Below are 20,800 nucleotides of genomic sequence, written 5' to 3'. Positions count from 1 at the left end.
AATGTTTAGTAGCTTGTTCTTGGAAGACGCATCAGCCGACCAAGATTTCAACCAAAGCGCTCTGCGCGCCACAATAGCAAACCCAGAATTCTTAGCCGCTAACTTAGCCAATTGCAAAGAGGCGTCTAGAGTGAAAGAATTAGCCAATTTGAGAGCATTGACTCTGTCCATAATCTCCTCATAAGGAGGAGAGTCACTATCGAGCACCTTAATCAGTTCATCAAACCAGAAATATGCGGCTGTAGTGACAGGGACAATGCATGAAATGGGTTGTAGAAGGTAACCCTGCTGAACAAACATCTTTTTAAGCAAACCTTCTAATTTTTTATCCATAGGATCTTTGAAAGCACAACTATCCTCTATGGGAATAGTGGTGCGTTTGTTTAAAGTAGAAACCGCTCCCTCGACCTTGGGGACTGACTGCCATAAGTCCTTTCTGGGGTCGACCATAGGAAACAATTTTTTAAATATGGGGGGAGGGACGAAAGGAATACCGGGCCTTTCCCATTCTTTATTAACAATGTCCGCCACTCGCTTGGGTATAGGAAAAGCTTCTGGGAGCCCCGGCACCTCTAGGAACTTGTCCATTTTACATAGTTTCTCTGGGATGACCAAATTTTCACAATCATCCAGAGTGGATAATACCTCCTTAAGCAAAATGCGGAGATGTTCCAATTTAAATTTAAATGTAATCACATCAGATTCAGCCTGCTGAGAAATGTTCCCTAAATCAGTAATTTCTCCCTCAGACAAAACCTCCCTGGCCCCCTCAGATTGGGTTAGGGGCCCTTCAGAGATATTAATATCAGCGTCGTCATGCTCTTCAATAACTAAAACAGAGCATCCACGCTTACGCTGACAAGGGTTCATTTTGGCTAAAATGTTTTTGACAGAATTATCCATTACAGCCGTTAATTGTTGCATAGTAAGGAGTATTGGCGCGCTAGATGTACTAGGGGCCTCCTGAGTGGGCAAGACTCGTGTAGACGAAGGAGGGAATGATGCAGTACCATGCTTACTCCCCTCACTTGAGGAATCATCTTGGGCATCATTGTCATTATCACATAAATCACATTTATTTAAATGAATAGGAATTCTGGCTTCCCCACATTCAGAACACAGTCTATCTGGTAGTTCAGACATGTTAAACAGGCATAAACTTGATAAGAAAGTACAAAAAACGTTTTGAAATAAAACCGTTACTGTCACTTTAAATTTTAAACTGAACACACTTTATTACTGCAATTGCGAAAAAACATGAAGGAATTGTTCAAAATTCACCAAACTTTCACCACAGTGTCTTAAAGCCTTGAAAATATTGCACACCAATTTTGGAAGCTTTAACCCTTAAAATAACGGAACCGGAGCCGTTTTAAGCTTTAACCCCTTTACAGTCCCTGGTATCTGCTTTGCTGAGACCCAACCAAACCCAAAGGGGAATACGATACCAAATGACGCCTTCAGAAGTCTTTTATAAGTATCAGAGCTCCTCTCACATGCGACTGCATGCCATGCCTCTCAAAAACAAGTGCGCAACACCGGCGCGAAAATGAGACTCTGCCTATGCTTTGGGAAAGCCCCTAAAGAATAAGGTGTCTAAAACAGTGCCTGCCGATATTATTATATCAAAATACCCAGAATAAATGATTCCTCAAGGCTAAATAAGTGTTAATATCAATCGATTTAGCCCAAAAAAGGTCTACAGTCTAAATAAGCCCTTGTGAAGCCCTTATTTACAATCGTAATAAACATGGCTTACCGGATCCCATAGGGAAAATGACAGCTTCCAGCATTACATCGTCTTGTTAGAATGTGTCATACCTCAAGCAGCAAAGGACTGCAAACTGTTCCCCCAACTGAAGTTAATTGCTCTCAACAGTCCTGTGTGGAACAGCCATGGATTTTAGTTACGGTTGCTAAAATCATTTTCCTCATACAAACAGAATTCTTCATCTCTTTTCTGTTTCTGAGTAAATAGTACGTACCAGCACTATTTGAAAATAACAAACTCTTGATTGAATAATGAAAAACTACAGTTAAACACTAAAAAACTCTAAGCCATCTCCGTGGAGATGTTGCCTGTACAACGGCAAAGAGAATGACTGGGGTAGGCGGAGCCTAGGAGGGATCATGTGACCAGCTTTGCTGGGCTCTTTGCCATTTCCTGTTGGGGAAGAGAATATCCCACAAGTAAGGATGACGCCGTGGACCGGACACACCTATGTTGGAGAAATGAATATTAGCTCATTTTAGGTTAATATTGTCTAAAATTTTAGCCGGATGATCAGTAAAATCAGCCGGGTGGAGTACCCACAAAAAAAAGATTCGGGGAGAACACTATCATATGGCATATATCAGATTCAAGTAGTATAAATAATTATAACAAGCAAGAAAATCCCCCCTGGTAATGATGCAAAAACAAAAGGTTTCTACGTTTTGGCATTACTGCAAGAAGTTATTTAACATGCAAAACGGATGATTTTATTAAATAAAAATGAAGCTGTGTGTGATCATATGTGTTTGTAGATGAGCATGCTTACATGTGTTTGTACATGAGTGTGCATTTGTGTGTTTTTATGTGTGTACATTTGTACATGTGTATACGTGTATGTTCACATGTGTATATTTGTGTGTATATATAAGTTTGTGTATGTTTGCATACATGTATGTGCACATATGTATTTTTGTGCATGTGTTTGTATACGTGCATGTTCACATGTGTATACTGTTGTGTATGTGAGCATATGTATATGTGTTTGTGCATATGTGTATATATGTGATCATGTGTATACTGTTGCATGTGTGTATGTGAGCATATGTATATGTGTTTGTGCATATGTGTATATATGTGTATACGTGTTTGTGCATGTGTGTATATTTCAGGATGTGTATATGTGGTTGTGTATGTGCTTGTTTACATATATGTGTATATATGTTTGGGTGCCTGTGCGTTTGTATATGTGTATGAAATGCAGCAGTTAAAGGGTCATAATAGTCTAAAAATGACATGCTCTAATTCATTAGAGCAAGTCATTTTAAGACTATCGACCTTGCCTAACTGTGTGTGTAACCCCCTGGAAAGGGGCTAAGTACATAGTAGAAGTGCTGCTTGAGACCCACAAAGCACTGCTGGTCCTGAGCAGAATCCGAGTCAGACGACTAGCACTGCTGATTGGATCATGGCAGTTTCCTCTCTGGACCAGCAGCACTCTGTGGGTCCCGAACAGCACTTCTACTGTGTGTATAACCCCTTTGCAGGGGTTAAGCATACAGTAGTGACGGGTCGGAAGTCTTAAAAACAAATTTATCAGGTAAGCATAAATTTTATTTCTCTTGTGGTGTATCCAGTCCACGGATTCATCCATTACTTGTGGGATATTCTCCTCCCCAACAGGAAGCTGCAAGAGGATCACCCACAGCAGAGCTGTCTATATAGCTCCTCCCCTAACTGCCACCTCCCAGTCATTCGACCGAAGACAAGCAAGAGAAAGGAGAAACTTTAGGGTGCAGTGGTGACTGTAGTTTAAAAATGAAAAACACCTGCCTTAAAATGACAGGGCGGGCCGTGGACTGGATACACCACAAGAGAAAGACATTTATCAGGTAAGCATAAATTTAGTTTTCTCTTGTAAGGTGTATCCAGTCCACGGATTCATCCATTACTTGTGGGATACCAATACCAAAGCTATAGGACACGGATAAAGGGAGGGACAAGGCAGGCGCTTAAACGGAAGGCACCACTGCCTGTAAGACCTTTCTCCCAAAAAATAGCCTCCGAAGAAGCAAAAGTATCAAATTTGTAGAATTTAGAAAAAGTATGAAGCGAAGACCAAGTTGCCGCCTTACAAATCTGTTCAACAGAAGCCTCATTTTTAAAAGCCCATGTGGAAGCCACCGCTCTAGTGGAATGAGCTGTAATTCTCTCTCTGGCCAGCAGTCTCATAAGCTAAGCGGATTATACTTCTTAACCAAAAAGAAAGAGAAGTTGCTGAAGCCTTTTGGCCTTTCCTCTGTCCAGAGTAGACAACAAACAATGCAGATGTTTGACGAAAATCTTTAGTAGCTTGTAAATAAAACTTTAAAGCACGAACCACGTCAAGATTGTGTAAAAGACGTTCTTTCTTTGAAGAAGGATTAGGACACAGTGACGGAACAACAATCTCCTGATTGATATTCTTATTAGATATTACCTTAGGAAGAAACCCAGGTTTGGTACGCAAAACTACCTTATCTGCATGGAAGATCAGATAAGGGGAATCACACTGCAAGGCAGATAACTCTGAAACTCTTCGAGCCGAAGAGATAGCTACCAGAAACAGAACTTTCCAAGATAAAAGCTTGATATCTATGGAATGCAGAGGTTCAAACAGAACCCCTTGAAGAACTTTAAGAACTAAATTTAAACTCCAAGGCGGAGCAACAGGTTTAAACACAGGCTTGATTTTAACTAAAGCCTGACAAAATGCGTGAACGTCTGGAACATCCGCCAGACGCTTGTGCAAAAGAATAGACAGAGCAGAAATCTGTCCCTTTAAGGAACTAGCTGACAATCCCTTCTCCAATCCTTCTTGGAGAAAAGATAATATCCTGGGAATCCTGACTTTACTCCATGAGTAACCCTTGGATTCACACCAATGAAGATATTTACACCATATCTTCTGATAGATTTTCCTGGTGACAGGCTTTCGAGCCTGCATTAAGGTATCAATGACCGACTCGGAGAAACCACGTTTGATAAAATCAAGCGTTCAATCTCCAAGCAGTCAGACGCAGAGAAATTAGATTTGGATGGTTGAAAGGACCCTGAAGTAGAAGGTCCTGCTTCAGCGGTAGAGTCCATGGTGGAAGGGATGACATGTCCACCAGATCTGCATACCAAGTCCTGCGTGGCCACGCAGGAGCTATCAAAATCACGAAGGTCTCTCCTGCTTGATCTTGGCAATCAGACAAGGGAGCAGAGGAAACGGTGGAAACACATAAGCCAGGTTGAAAGACCAAAGGCGCTGCTAGAGCATCTATCAGCGCTGCCTTGGGATCCCTGGACCTGGATCCGTAACAAGGAAGCTTGGCGTTCTGACGAGACGCCATGAGATCCAGTTCTGGTTTGCCCCAAAGTTGAATCAACTGTGCAAACACCTCCTGATGGAGTTCCCACTCCCCCGTATGAAAAGTCTGTGGACTTAGAAAATCCGCCTCCCAGTTCTCTACTCTTGGGATATGGATAGCTGATAGATGGCAAGAGTGAACCTCTGCCCATAGAAATATTTTTGAAACCTCCAACATTGCTAGGGAACTCCTTGTTCCCCCTTGATGGTTGATGTAGGCTACAGTCTTGATATTGTCCGACAGAAATCTGATGAACTTGACCGCAGCTAGCTGAGGCCAAGCCTGAAGAGCATTGAATATCGCTCTTAGCTCTAGAATGTTTATCGGAAGGAGTGTCTCCTCCTGAGTCCACAAGCCCTGAGCTTTCAGGGAGTTCCAGACTGCACCCCAGCCCAGAAGGCTGGCATCTGTTGTTACTATTGTCCAATCTGGCCTGCAGAAGGTCATACCCTTGGACAGATGGACCCGAGATAGCCACCAGAGAAGAGAATCCCTGGTCTCTTGATCCAGATTTAGTAGAGGGGACAAATCTGTGTAATCCCCATTCAACTGACTGAGCATGCAGAGTTGCAGCGGTCTGAGATGTAGGTGGGCAAACGGCACTATGTCCATTGCCGCTACCATTAAGCAGATAACTTCCATACACTGAGCCACTGAAGGGCGAGAAGTAGAATAAAGAACATGGCAGGAATTTAGAAGTTTTGACAACCTGGCCTCTGTCAGGTAAATCTTCATTTCTACAGAATCTATCAGAGTTCCTAGGAAGGAAACTCTTGTGAGAGGGGATAGAGAACTCTTTTCTTCGTTCACTTTCCACCCATGCGACCTCAGGAATGCCAGAACAATGTCTGTATGGGACCTGGCGATTTGAAAATTCGATGCCTGTATTAGAATGTCGTCTAGGTAAGGGGCTACTGCTATACCCTGCGGCCTTAGGACCGCTAGGAGTGACCCCAGAACCTTTGTAAAGATTCTTGGTGCCGTAGCTAACCCAAAGGGAAGAGACACAAACTGGTAATGCCTGTCTAGGAAGGCGAACCTGAGAAACCGATGATGATCTCTGTGTATCGGAATGTGCAGATAAGCATCCTTTAAGTCCACGGTAGTCATATATTGACCCTCCTGGATCATAGGTAGGACGGTTCGAATAGTCTCCATCTTGAAGGATGGGACCCTGAGAAATTTGTTTAGGATCTTGAGATCTAAGATTGGTCTGAAGGTTCCCTCTTTCTTGGCAACCACAAACAGATTTGAATAGAAGCCTTGCCCCTGTTCCTCCTTTGGAACTGGGTGGATCACTCCCATAACTAGGAGGTCTTGAACACAATGTAAGAATGCCACTCTCTTTATCTGGTTTGCAGATAATTGTGAGAGATGAAATCTTCCTTTTGGGGAAGAAGCTTTGAAGTCCAGAAGATATCCCTGGGGCACGATTTCCAATGCCCAGGGATCCTGGACATCTCTTGCCCAAGCCTGGGCGAAGAGAGAAAGTCTGCCCCCTACTAGATCCGTTACCGGATCGGGGGCTGATCTTTCATGCTGTCTTAGAGGCAGCAGCAGGTTTTTTGGCCTGCTTTCCTTTGTTCCAAGCCTGGTTAGGTCTCCAGACCAGCTTGGACTGGGCAAAATTTCCCTCTTGTTTTGTATTAGAGGAAGTTGAAGCTGCGCCACTATTGAAGTTTCGAAAGGCACGAAAATTAGACTGTTTGGTCCTTAATTTGTTGGACCTTTCCTGAGGAAGGGCGTGACCTTTTCCTCCAGTAATATCAGAAATCATCTCCTTCAGTCCAGGCCCGAATAGGGTCTGCCCCTTGAAGGGAATGTTGAGAAGCTTAGACTTTGAAGTAACGTCAGCTGACCAGGATTTAAGCCATAGCGCCCTACGCGCCTGAATAGCAAAACTTGAGTTCTTAGCCGTTAGTTTGGTTAAATGAACAACGCCGTCAGAAGCAAATGAATTGGCTAGCTTAAGAGCTTTAAGCTTGGCAAGGATATCATCCAATGGGGTTTCTACCAGTAGAGCCTCTTCTAGAGACTCAAACCAGAAGGCCGCAGCAGCGGTGACAGGGGCAATGCATGCAAGGGGCTGGAGAATAAAACCTTGTTGAATAAAAATTTTAAGGTAACCCTCTAATTTTTTGTCCATTGGATCTAGAAAAGCACAACTGTCCTCGACAGGGATAGTTGTACGCTTCGCTAGAGTAGAGACTGCTCCCTCCACCTTAGGGACCGTTTGCCACAAGTCCAGTGTAGCAGCATCTATGGGAAACATCTTTTTTAAAAACAGGAGGGGGAGAGAACGGTACACCTGGTCTATCCCATTCCTTAGTAATAATTTCTGAAAACCTCTTAGGTATTGGAAAAACATCAGTGTAAACAGGCACTGCGTAGTATTTATCCAATTTACACAATTTCTCTGGGACTACAATGGCGTCACAGTCATCCAGAGTTGCTAAAACCTCCCTGAGCAACATGCAGAGGTGTTCAAGCTCAAATTTAAATGTAGACATATCAGAATCAGGTTGAAGTGTCTTCACTGAGTCAGAAAAATCACCCACAGATAGAAGCTCTCCTTCTTCGGCTTCTGCACATTGTGAGGGTATATCAGACATAGCTACTAAAGCGTCAGAGAGCTCTGTATTTGTTCTAGCCCCAGAGCTGTCTCGCTTTCCTTGTAACCCTGGCAATTTGGACAATACTTCTGTAAGAGTATGATTCATAACTGCCGCCATGTCTTGTAAAGTATACGCAATGGGCGCGCTAGATGTACTTGGCGCCCCTTGAGCGGGAAATAAAGGCTCTGACACGTGGGGAGAGTTAGTCGGCATAACTTCCCCCTTGTCAATTTCCTCTGGTGATAAATCTTTTAAAGCCAGAATATGATCTTTATAATTTATAGTAAGATCAGTGCATTTGGTACACATTCTAAGAGGGGGTTCCACAATGGCTTCTAAACATAATGAACAAGGAGTTTCCTCTATGTCAGACATGTTTAACAGACTAGTAATGAGATCAGCAAGCTTTGAAAACACTTTAATTAATGTGAAAAAGCAGAATATAAAAAACGGTACTGTGCCTTTAAGGGAAAAAAACAAACACAAAAACTGCAATACAGTGAAAAAAGCAGTAAACTCTACGAATTTTTTACAGTGTATATACAAGACTAAAATAGCATTGCACCCACTTGCAAATGGATGAGTAACCCCTCAGGTTCAAAAACGAAGCAAAAAAACGGTAAAAACCGTTATAATAGTCACAAGCAAACTGCCACAGCTCTACTGTGGCTCCTACCTTCCCATAAAATGACTTTTGTAGGCACAAAAACCATTTACAGAGATCCAATATGACAGGGGACTCCTTCAGGGAAGCTGGATGTCTCAGAATGTAAAAACAACTGCGCAATTAGAGCGCGAAAATAGGCCCCTCCCACCATGCACTCAAAGTCAGAGGGCCTTAAAAAACTATTCCTAGGAGTAAAATAACAGCCATGTGGAAAACTAGGCCCCAAATAAAGATTTATCACCTCAGTAAAAAACGTTCTTTATATATATGCAAACATTTTACATACTAAGCCATAATAGAAAGTAATATGAAAATTACCCTTTACTGCAAGCATGATGCCAGTCGTTTATTAAATCACTGCAATCAGGCTTACCTTAACTATATCAGGCACTGTCAGCATTTTCTAGTTCTTATCATCCTCTAGAAAATAATATACTGAACATACCTCAGGGCAGTTAATTCTGCAGGCCGTTCCCCCAGCTGAAGTTTACTCATACTCTTCAGTTATATGTGAGAACAGCAGTGGACCTTAGTTACAACCTGCTAAGATCAAAAACCTCAGGCAGAACTCTTCTTCTAATTTCTGCCTGAGGTAAAAACAGTACAACGCCGGCACCATTTAAAAATAACAAACTTTTGATTGAAGAAAAACTACACTAATTCACCACATCTCTCTAGCTACTTCCCTTGTCGAGAGCTGCAAGAGAATGACTGGTAGTGGCAGTTAGGGGAGGAGCTATATAGACAGCTCTGCTGTGGGTGATCCTCTTGCAGCTTCCTGTTGGGATGGAGAATATCCCACAAGTAATGGATGAATCCGTGGACTGGATACACCTTACAAGAGAAATTACATGCGCTAGCGAATTAGAGCAGGTCCTTCTTCATCTATTAGGGCCCTTTTTGTAGAAGTGCAAGTAAAACTAACTGGAACAAATTCCTAACTATCTAAGGTTTACTGGCCAACAAGGACAAATCCCCACTCAACATTTAAAAAAACAACAAGCACTGTGATCGATTTTGAGATACTCTTTTAGACAGAACAAGGACGGTTTGTGGAGTAGCATCTGTCAATCCAAATGACTATATTTAAACTGTAAAACGCCTCTCACCTTCTTCACCGCAGTGGGGCTACTGTTGGCACTCGGTACAGGACTTTCCTCGGGACTTTTCTCCTCCTGCGGTACACACTTTGCCATGTAAACATTGTAATCCAACAGTATTTTTTGCCGGATAGTCCCAGAGAGCTCCTTCGGCTTCGGCTGTGACATGACTTCATCCATGCTTCCTTTGCTGCTGTTCCGGCTGTGCGTCATTAGAAGTCCTATGGTCAGAGAGTCTACATGAAACAGGTCTCATATATATAAAATGCTATAAAGCAAGAAACGTGTTGATTAATGGAAACACACGTGATCTAAGTTCAGATATTTTATGTGTGTTAAAGGACATGAAGCACAAAATGTTTCTTTCCTGATTCAGATAGAGCCTGAGATTTTAAACACCGTTCACATTTATATCTATTATGAAATGTGCTTCATTCTATTGGTATCCTTTGTTGAAGGAGCAGTAATGCACTATTGGGAGCTAGTTGAACACATCAGGTGAACAAATGACAAGAGACATTTATGTGCAGCCACCAGTCAGTTAGCTGCTCATAAGCCTACCTAGGTATGCTTTTCAACTAAGAATGCCAAGAGATCAAAGCAAATTAGATAAAAGTTGTTTACAATCACATGCTCTGTCTAAACCATAAAAGAAAAACTCTGGATTTCTTGTCCCTTTAAACTAGTCACCAAACATTCTTTAATCCAGGACACAATCTTGCACCTTCATATTAACTGGGAAGTCTGGCAGAACGTAAAGTCAGCTTCGGACTAGCAATGGACTAAAGGTTCACTGAGCCAATCAGGAGTGGCATATGTTTGTATCTGCCAATTATCAGTCATGTTAAAAGGGCATAAAAAGGTCAAAGAGAAAAATGCTCTAATGTTGTTTGCATATATATATGTGTTTTACACTTGCAAAGGGATTACACACACTGTTACAGCCAGCTCCAGAGTAGCAATAATTGGTGGCTATGCACATATGCCTCTTGTCATTGGCTCACTAGATGTGTTTCACTACTTTGCAGAAGTTAAACACTATAATACACTGTTGCTTGGATGGAACTAATAAAATGCCCTAGAACATTAAAGCAGCAATAATAACAAGCTCTAAATAATGGGTAAGGTAGATACACTGGGTAGATGTATGGAGTAGTGACGAGGGAACTGCACCATCCTAATCAGTATTACCTTCTCCTGAGTCGCTTCTTGCCAGCAAGAGGACTTCTACTTGAGGGCTAATTCTACTCATCCCCAGCACCCAATAACTGCAATATTGTAGGAAATAATGACTAAAATGGTGATCAATAAAAACACAAATGTTGCTTCAGCAGGGCTGGATTTTCACCACTGGAGTCCCTGGGCCGAGGATTATAAATTAATTCTCGTATTTCATTTGTAGCTGGTGATGCCACGACTCATTCCTGGCGGCTCACAAGTATGTCTTTTTTACACAGGCTTATATATTACCAAGTACAGTTTGAATGTACTGTGCAGCCACATGCTGGAAATAAAGGAGATGAAAGGGATTTATCACAGTGTGATAAAAAAAAACCTAGGCAGTTACATATTGTGTGTAATTAGGAAAATGACTCTAACTGTAAGGAAAACAAAAATGTGTACAGTAAGATCTGATTGGCCTAAATAACAGAAAATAATTCTTACAACTCCGAGGATGTTTTGGTGAAGCTAAAATACTTATTCAACATAAGGAAAATCTAACTGCAAATAATAATTATACTTTGTTGCAAGGGACATGAAACCCATTTTTTTTCTCTAATGATTCAGTTAGAAGTAAATTGGAAAATTGTTTAAAATTGTGTGCTCTATTATCGAATTTGCTCAGTTCTCTTGGTATCATTTGTTGAAAAGCATACCTGGATAGGCTCAGAGTTGGGAGCGTGGCTGCCCATATATGCCTCTTGTCATTGGTTCTTTAATTTGTTCAGCTAGCTCCCAGTAATACACTGCTCCTCCAATAACAAAGCAAGATAAATAAGCAAAATTGATAATAGAAGTAAATTAGAGAGTTATTTAATGTCTGTTCTATCTAAATCATGAAATAAAAATGTTGTGTTTCATGTCCCTTTAAATGTGCAATGCAGAACTGTGTAGACAATCTAGAGAGAAAATATGAGTGTCCGAGTTATAAAAACAGAGCTTGGATGGAATCCATCCGAAAAGTACCAGAGGCAACAGAGATTGTAAGTGGAAAGACAGAAGAGTGTGCAAGGAATAGATAAAACGGAACTTTTAAAGCTGTGGAGTTGAAAGGGATGTTTCCTGCAGATCTGTAATTATATCCAGAAGGAACTGTGCTAACCAGCCGAGCATAGAATCCCTGGCTCCTGCACACCAGTTAACAAGCAGGTCTAGAGGCACATCTGAGTTCTGTGCATTTCTGCTCCTGAGAGCCCATGGGAAACGCACAAGATCTGCATTAATGCTTTTTATAAACCGCCCAGACTGTTGGATATTTGATGGATGTAACCACAGTAGAGATTGGTGCCAATTGCCAGATGTTTTTTTTAATGTATGTAAAAACATTTCATATCCAGCTGTCAAGTACTTACTGTAGCGTTGCTGTAGGTAGCTACATGTTTATTAATATTAGGTTTTTGGGAATAAATATTGCATTCCTTAGAGGGCTAATTTCTAACGTGCAGGTGACTTGCTGCCAAAACAGTAATTTGCATTCGATGTCACACAGTCCTCTAGCAGTGGCAACATGTAACAAAAAGCATGTTTGCACATTTGCACTCTTCTGATTGGTTAATTGTGTTCAATCCATCAGAACGGCAAAAGGGCTCAATTTTGACAGTGAATTCAGCCACTATATTTCTGATTGGTTAAATTCCTTCCTTAAAGGGACAGTCTACACCTTAGTCCTCTTAAAGTCTTACCTTAGATTAAGCTACAAATAGCCTACTGCGTCCAATCACAAAAGGCTCACTAGTTTCATCAGCATGTCAATGCTATTCAGCAGAGTACCTAGATGCAGCCCAGTTCATGATGTCATCAGTGGCCTGAGCTTAGCAGCTTTTTACCTTTCCTGCTGCATGATATAGAAAGGGGTGCAGGAGGCTATTTGCAGCTTAATCTAAGAGAAGACTTTAAGATGACTAAGGTGTAGACTGTCCCTTTAAATGAGTTGCTACTACTCCTTGGTTTCAAGTCAAAAGAAAAGCGGTAGTGATTTTTACAAATTTCTCCTTCATTTATATAGTATTTGAGAACCCTTACTAAACTGTTTAATAATGCATATGAAACTGAGTTGTCAACCATGATACTATGGAGTCCTCTACTATTTTTAAGGAACCAGGAAAGGATTTTCTAGATAGAAATAAAGGAGAAAAATCCAAACATTTAGGAGCTAAGAAAAACTGACCAAATATATATCCTTATTGATATTCATTATGCTTACTGTAAATAGCAACTTATTTAAAAAGTCCCTTAATTTATTTGGCTAAATAAGTCAAACATTATACATAATGTAGGATATTATCATCATGTCTACTCCAGAATTGTTATTGTTTAAAAAGACAGATAATTCCTTTATTGCCCATTCCCCAGTTTTGCATAACCAACACAGTTATATTAATACACTCTTACCTCTGTGATTACCTTGTATCTAAGCCTCTGCAGACTGCCCACTTATTTCAAGTCTTTTGACAGACATGCATTTTAGCCAATCAGTGCCGACTCATAACTCACTCCACAGGAGTATTCACAATGTTATCTATATGGCACACATGAACTAGCAGTGTCTAACTGTGAAATTGTCAAGATGCACTGAGATAAGAGATGGCCTTCATTGGCTTAAAAATTAGCCTATTAGCCTACCTAGGTTTAGCTTTCAACAAAGAATACAAATAGAGCAAAGCAAATTTGAAGATAAAAGTAAATTGGAAAGTTAATTAAAATGCCATACTCTATATGAAGCATGAAAGTTTAATTTTGACTTGATTGTCCCTTTAAATATAGTGTTTTTAGTCAGTAGGAAACAAAAGTTTTCTGTGGGGGAAATGATCTTAAGGTTTGAAGAAGATAAAAAGACTAACATGCTAGATTCTAAATTACATTCATGGCAGCTGGTGAATAGATAGACTACTTCAAAATTCCAGAACTATACAAATAGTGCACCAGGATTCCTGGCCCTGGCACATTACTTCTCTAGAGTTTGTGAGGAACCAAAGACGGCATATTTCAGTTGTCCTGAAAATGTTGTTCTGTAAGAATTCATCAGATAATGCTAAGGATGACTGAGAAAATATGCTGCCTAGATGTTTTGTATATGGTTCTAGCACTTCCATTTATCGGTGATATTTCTCTTGTTGTGGGTCTGTTGCAAGTCCTGCCTATGTGGTTTTCAAATGCCTGGTTTATCTATACTAGATAAATGGAAAACTGTAACAGGATAGTAAAGGGGAAAAAAATCTAAGAATATTAAAATAGAACAGAGAAAATGATATGGACAAATTTGCAGAGTAAAAATGAGATGACCATAAGCACTATGACCACCAGGACCGTCTTTAACACAGGGCAAAAGGGGCAGCTGCCCAGGGCCCAGTTTCTGTTGAGGGGCCCAAGAGCCCTAAAAAAAAAAAAAAAATTTTTTTTTTTTTATGGTTTATACCAGACTGCTGATTTGACATGGGGAACACACACATTCAGTCCTAATACTGTCACAGTCAAAAGTACTCTGCTTATATATTTTTTTTTTAAACTGTGCCAGACCGTGCCGGTGTCATTTGATATGCCAAGCTATTGCCATGTGCTGTTTTAGATGTGCACTGTGCAGCACTGAATGCTAAGCCCTAACTCAGCATCCAGCCATTCCCACTGCATCATAAAAGGTCCTACTGGGGTTACCACTGTTACCAGGTAACTGCTCTGGTGGTAGGGATTGTTTCTGGGTAGGGCTGACTGTAGGCGCATGCAGCAGAAAGCTGGAGCGGCAAGCACGTGAGGATTTGAGCATCTGTGCAGCTGCATACACTGCTCTCTTCAGTCTTGAGGCTGTGTGACTCATCTCACACTGTATCCATGCAGCCTTGGACAGACAGCATCCAGTCTGCTGGTCCCCTTAGCCCTGCTCTTTCTGCTGTGGCACTAAGATCAACTAACTGAAGTTTGTTAGGGTAGCAGTGCTTTGTAGAAAGGTGTCAGTGGGAAGAATAAGTGAGTGCACCCACACCCCTCCCCATGCAGCATTGTCTAGTGCAAGGTGAGAGGGAACTTGTTACTAGCAAAGAAGTGACATATGCTGCTGTGGCTGATGTATAGTGTCATGCTGATACTTCACACATTAATGTAAGGTTTATTTTTATAGTTTTTGTTTTATCTCTGTCTCAGATTTTACAGCTTCCCATAGTAGTTCTGCTGTTCCAGTCAGTAAACTTATACTGCACCGCCATGCTTCCTCCTCAGTCTTTACCTTGCTTTGCTCCTGTTGGCTGCCCTAAATCTCTTTAACCAGCTAACCTCACACCAGAATCACATTCAAAAGAATATTAAATGAATCCACAGTGGAGGAATTTATATATATATATTTATTTACTTATTAGTACTGCTTAGGCCCAGTTTCACATATTGCAATTTATTTCATTTTTTTAAATGATTAGCTCAGCAGTGGATAATCCACTGCTGGGCTAATAATTAAAAAAAAAAAATTATTTAGTTGTTTTTTGGGATGTTGGAGTGGAGAGCGAAATTGCATGGGGGGGGCCCAAGAAAACTTTCGCCCAGGGTCCAGTCAATATTAAAGACGGCCCTGATGACCACCATGCAATCATACTGGCTCTGAGATACAACTGAAGATACACTCAACTGGACTGACAACCTTTGTTCCAAATATATAACTGTAGTAAATCTAGTATTACAAATAATAATGTTATACTAGATTTACTACAGTTATATATTTGGAACAAAGTTTAACAGTGCTAGAACCATATACAAAATATCTAGGCAGCATATTTTCTCAGTCATCCTTAGCATTATCTGATGAATCATAAACTTCACTCCATATGGTGTTTTGCCATTTATTGGCTCAATAAGTTTACGGCCTTATTGTCCAAAAAGGTTGTGAGACGATATTAATCCAGGATCTCCAGAAGTATTTTGGTGAAGGTTATGAGCTTTCTGATAACCCAAATAAAATGTGTTGGTCTCTAAATGAGAACCTGAGACCATTTAAATCAATAAATGCAGATTTATATTTTAGTTTTATTGCGTTTACTAATTGCCTTTCCACTATTGCACAGTGTATCGAGTGAAGGAATTCAATCTTGAAAAAAAGAGTGAACCTCACAAAATTGTTTAGGTTACTAAAAACTTGAATACATGAGCACTTTCTTCAGCCAGGGCTGCTGCACAAAATCGTGACACATTGGAAGCTGCCAATGTTAACACAACTGGTAATAAAAAAACATGACAAAAAAAACACCAATGGAAGCAATATAAACAATCAATACAAGATAATATATAAAGCAAAAGATACATTATTAAATTGTAACACAATGTTGCTAAGAAACCTTACATACAATCTGCATTAAAGTAAAATTAAACTCGAGAACTATATTTTGCATTGGTTTCTATATTATACAGGTAACCCTATAATCTCAAAATGCAGAATCTTCTAAACCCCACCCCCACAGACCCCCTTCTGTCACAGCACACCTTCATTGTATTTTAAAGGAAAAGTAAAGTCGAAATTAGAAGGAATAAAATTATCTGCGTTTAATTTAACAGAAAGACATGAAAGTCAAAATTAAACTTTTATAATTGAGACAGAGAATGCTACTTTATAGACATTCTAATTTACTTCTCTTATCTAATTTGCTTTGGTCTCTCGTTTGTTGAAAAGCATACCTAGGTAGGCTCAGACACAGCAATAGCTGCTAAACCTTGGATGACAACACAAAAAGTTATAACAATTCTAGACTGCGCTTTGAATTCCTCTGTATTATTGATTCCACCTTTGTTCTTTCCCCAAAGCTACAGCTAATGAAGTGTCCAGTATTTCCTTACTGGCTTTATTTTTAGGATTTCTACAGTATTTGGAATCATTTTCTCCTGAAGAGATGAGAAAACATCCGTACAACATGAGGTCATGCTCTTGACCTGTACGATACCCAGAATCATAAAAGTAACAAATCTAATTAAGTATTTCTTCTGCTAATATTTATTTGCACACTTTTTGGTTTTCTGAAATTCGCACCTATTTGTAAAGAATATTCCATTTAGTTCAAATTTCACCTAAAAAAATGCACACTAGCACATTTACAAATTTAATATATATATTGACGCCCTTTGAATTTCATACAACACAGATTTTGATGCATTTATTCTTAGAGTATTTCCCCAGATGCAACAACCTACATGTAACCATAGTCATGTGAAATCTGTGAATGTAAGTAACTCTTTTTATGCCTCACCTTTGTAAGCAGACGCACCATAGGATATAAGGGAATATCTAAGGCATAAACTCTTTTTTTTAATGCACATCTATTAATAAGTTCTAACTTCCTGACGGATACCTATCCTGCATAAATCTATATTAAAAAAATTCTGATTTCTTTAATTCTGTAGTGGATTCCACCTTGAGAAGCATAAAGATGTAGATTAAAGAGAAGCGCAATAAGTCATCAGTTTACAAAATACAGGAACTGATACCCTTTGTGCTCCCAGTAGATATTTAATTAACTTTGCTTGATAATATATGATCCTGATACAATAAAATGATACACTGAATAAGCAAGTTCTATTGTAAATAAGTTAAAGGAATATGAAACCCACATATTCCTTTTTCATGATTCAGATAGAGCGGCCATTTTTAACAACTTTCTAATTTTCTCCTATTTTCAATTTTCTTTGTTCTCTAGGTATCTTTATTTGAAAAAACAGGAATGTACACTTAGGAGGCAGCCCATTTTTGGTTCAGAACCTTGGGTAGTGCTTGCTCATTGATGGCTACATTTAGACACAAATCAGCAAGCGCTACTCAGGTGCTGAACCAAAAATAGTCCAGCTCCTAAGCTTACATTCCTGCTTTTCAAATAAAGATACCTATCTGAAACATGAAAGAAAAAATATAAGGGTTTCATATCCCTTTAAGTGTTAGCAAATTATTCTACCATTTGTTCTGAGAACTTGTTCATGCTTTGGAAATCATCCTGCGTATATTCTGTCACAAGTAAGGAGAGATACCAAAGGTTTGCCACTGCAGTTTACACCAAAATATACAGCAAACTTGCCTGTTACCAATGAGGTTCTAAATCTAATTTTGTTGTATGCATTAAAGGGACATTAAACCCATCATGTGCGCAAAATGTACTTGTCCAACACACCCTAAACAGGCCAGATATTTGTGTGTTGCACTTTTACACTAATGAATCCAGCGCTAAAAAAGCCAAATGCTGCAATCGTTTCTGTAATAAATGTCACATTTTTTATCATGCCTATTAACTGGCCATAATTAAGGGAGATAAGAAACATATTCACAAGTTATAAAGTAGTTTTGTGAATCATTCATAAAATATCAATTTGAAATACCTTTAAAACAGTTTTTTTTTTATATGTAGGTATTTTTCAATTCAGTACTTATTTGCTGAAATGCATAGAATAATAAAAATTAATAAAAATAAATATATACATATATATATATATATATATATATATATATATATATATATATATATATATATATATATATATATAAAAATAAATAACAAAACACATTTAGTGTCCATTTAACGTCTCCCTGTACAGAGAGGCTATCCCCACCAATCTGTACACTTTACCTGACTTTATACCAGGGGCATTACATGACTTCTTAACTTCAGACTTCATTTTGGAGGCGAGAAGAAACTTTCGAAACCACTCTTCCTTTTCCCTGCCAGTCCTCCCAAAAAGATAAAGCACTTGCTCCCTGTGTCCCGTAGGTTTAGTGCCATCCTGGGCAACGATCTGCTTCTTACTCTCATCTGCTAGATGGTCTCCTTTCTCGACAAGAGATTTGTCTTCTGAGCCATCTGACTCGGCTTTGGACATGAAGTCATCCTGTCTGGCAAGTTCAAGGCAGATTGGATACTTCTTGTTCCATACTCGCTTGCGGGCTAAGCTCTTGGGTACAAGGTAAACCTACAATAGCAACAGCAATAAATTTGAAATCACTTCTGTTCAACAAATTGTCTTAGTAATAAACATAGATGTGAACTGCATGGTCAAGCAAAGCTTCTCAACCCAGTTTTGACTGTAGCTTATTCCCAATTTCTTTTACCATCCTAATTGTTCTTATGCTTACACCGTTGGAACTTTGTTACCGGTTTACTCACTACAGCCAATTCTTGGATTCTGTTTTGATTTTAAATTGTATCAACAATATCCATATAAAAAGTGAAAAGTTTAATGAGAAAAATGTCTTAGATTTCATACTCACTTTGCTGTCTACAAGATCGTATATTTTCTGGCTGACATAGGTAACCTCTGGTTTACTTTCATTGAATATTGCTCTCCGGGAGACATTTTTGTTGGGTTTAGACAATCGTAATGTGGATCCTTCAAGCCGAACAAATACAGAGTGCGTCAATGTGGCATGGTAAGTCTCAGGATCATAATTAGAGATTTCATTCATCCATCCCTAAAACAAAAAAGAAAAGAGTAAATTACATATGTAGAAAATCAGGTTAGGATTTGCAGGATTCCAAATAACACCCAGTCTCAAATCAGCATTACAAAGAAAAATCCTCTATATTAGCAAAGACAATGTTTAAGCCATGTGCTATAGACAAGTGATTTATGGATCAATAGACTTATTTTCATTGGCTGGCTTCATCAATTTAGGGTGAATTCGATCCAAACTGTATATCCAAACAAGCAGAGTTGAAAATTAAATATAGATAAATAAATAACACTAATTGTCAGATTCCCTTTAGACAAACATTTTTATCCAAATTAAGGTGCTTATAAATAAAGAGTTTTCTTAAAAGGGACATGAAAAACATAATTTATGCTTACCTGATAAATTCCTTTCTTCTGTAGTGTGATCAGTCCACGGGTCATCATTACTTCTGGGATATTAACTGCTCTACAGGAAGTGCAAGAGGATTCACCCAGCAGAGCTGCATATAGCTCCTCCCCTCTACGTCACTCCCAGTCATTCGACCAAGGACCAACGAGAAAGGAAAAGCCAAGGGTGAAGTGGTGACTGGAGTATAAATTAAAAAATATTTACCTGCCTTAAAAACAGGGCGGGCCGTGGACTGATCACACTACAGAAGAAAGGAATTTATCAGGTAAGCATAAATTATGTTTTCTTCTGTTAAGTGTGATCAGTCCACGGGTCATCATTACTTCTGGGATACCAATACCAAAGCAAAAGTACACGGATGACGGGAGGGATAGGCAGACTCTTTATACAGAAGAAACCACTGCCTGAAGAACCTTTCTCCCAAAAATAGCCTCCGATGAAGCAAAGGTGTCAAATTTGTAAAATTTGGAAAAAGTATGAAGCGAAGACCAAGTTGCAGCCTTGCAAATCTGTTCAACAGAGGCCTCATTCTTGAAGGCCCAAGTGGAAGCCACAGCTCTAGTAGAATGAGCTGTAATTCTTTCAGGGGGCTGCTGTCCAGCAGTCTCATAAGCTAAACGAATTATGCTACGAAGCCAAAAAGAAAGAGAGGTAGCGGAAGCTTTTTGACCTCTCCTCTGCCCAGAGTAAATGACAAACAGAGAAGACGTTTGTCGGAATTCCTTAGTTGCCTGCAAGTAAAATTTTAGAGCCCGGACTACATCCAGGTTGTGCAGTAGACGTTCCTTCTTTGAAGAAGGATTTGGGCATAAAGAAGGAACAACAATCTCTTGATTGATATTCCTGTTAGTAACTACCTTAGGTAAGAACCCAGGTTTAGTACGCAGGACTACCTTATCCGACTGAAAAATCAAATAAGGAGAATCACAATGTAAGGCTGATAATTCAGAGACTCTTCGAGCCGAGGAAATAGCCATTAAAAATAGAACTTTCCAAGATAACAACTTTATATCAATGGAATGAAGGGGTTCAAACGGAACGCCCTGTAAAACATTAAGAACAAGGTTTAAACTCCATGGTGGAGCAACAGTTTTAAACACAGGCTTAATCCTGGCCAAAGCCTGACAAAAAGCCTGGACGTCAGGAACTTCTGACAGACGTTTGTGTAACAGAATGGACAGAGCTGAGATCTGTCCCTTTAATGAACTAGCAGATAAACCCTTTCCTAAACCTTCTTGTAGAAAAGACAATATCCTAGGAATCCTAACCTTACTCCAAGAGT

At 39.6% G+C, this 20,800-nt stretch overlaps 1 protein-coding gene across 1 annotated transcript in view; it reads right to left on the bottom strand.

Moving 5' to 3' along the window:
* Positions 1-20,800, bottom strand: part of TEX2 (testis expressed 2) — a 487,045-nt gene that overhangs the window by 153,386 nt on the left and 312,859 nt on the right. The window contains exons 3-5 of the mRNA XM_053708096.1: positions 18,928-19,128; positions 18,290-18,629; positions 9,498-9,709 (exon numbers count right to left, since the gene is read on the bottom strand). Coding sequence (XP_053564071.1) covers positions 9,498-9,709; positions 18,290-18,629; positions 18,928-19,128 — 753 coding nt within the window. The remainder of the gene's footprint in view (positions 1-9,497; positions 9,710-18,289; positions 18,630-18,927; positions 19,129-20,800) is intronic.

Source organism: Bombina bombina, chromosome 1, assembly GCF_027579735.1.
Source record: "Bombina bombina isolate aBomBom1 chromosome 1, aBomBom1.pri, whole genome shotgun sequence".
In the NCBI taxonomy this organism is placed as follows: Eukaryota; Metazoa; Chordata; class Amphibia; order Anura; family Bombinatoridae; genus Bombina; species Bombina bombina.
The sequence above is the reverse complement of the archived record's forward strand: the minus strand, read 5'-3'. Positions and strand labels throughout refer to the sequence as shown.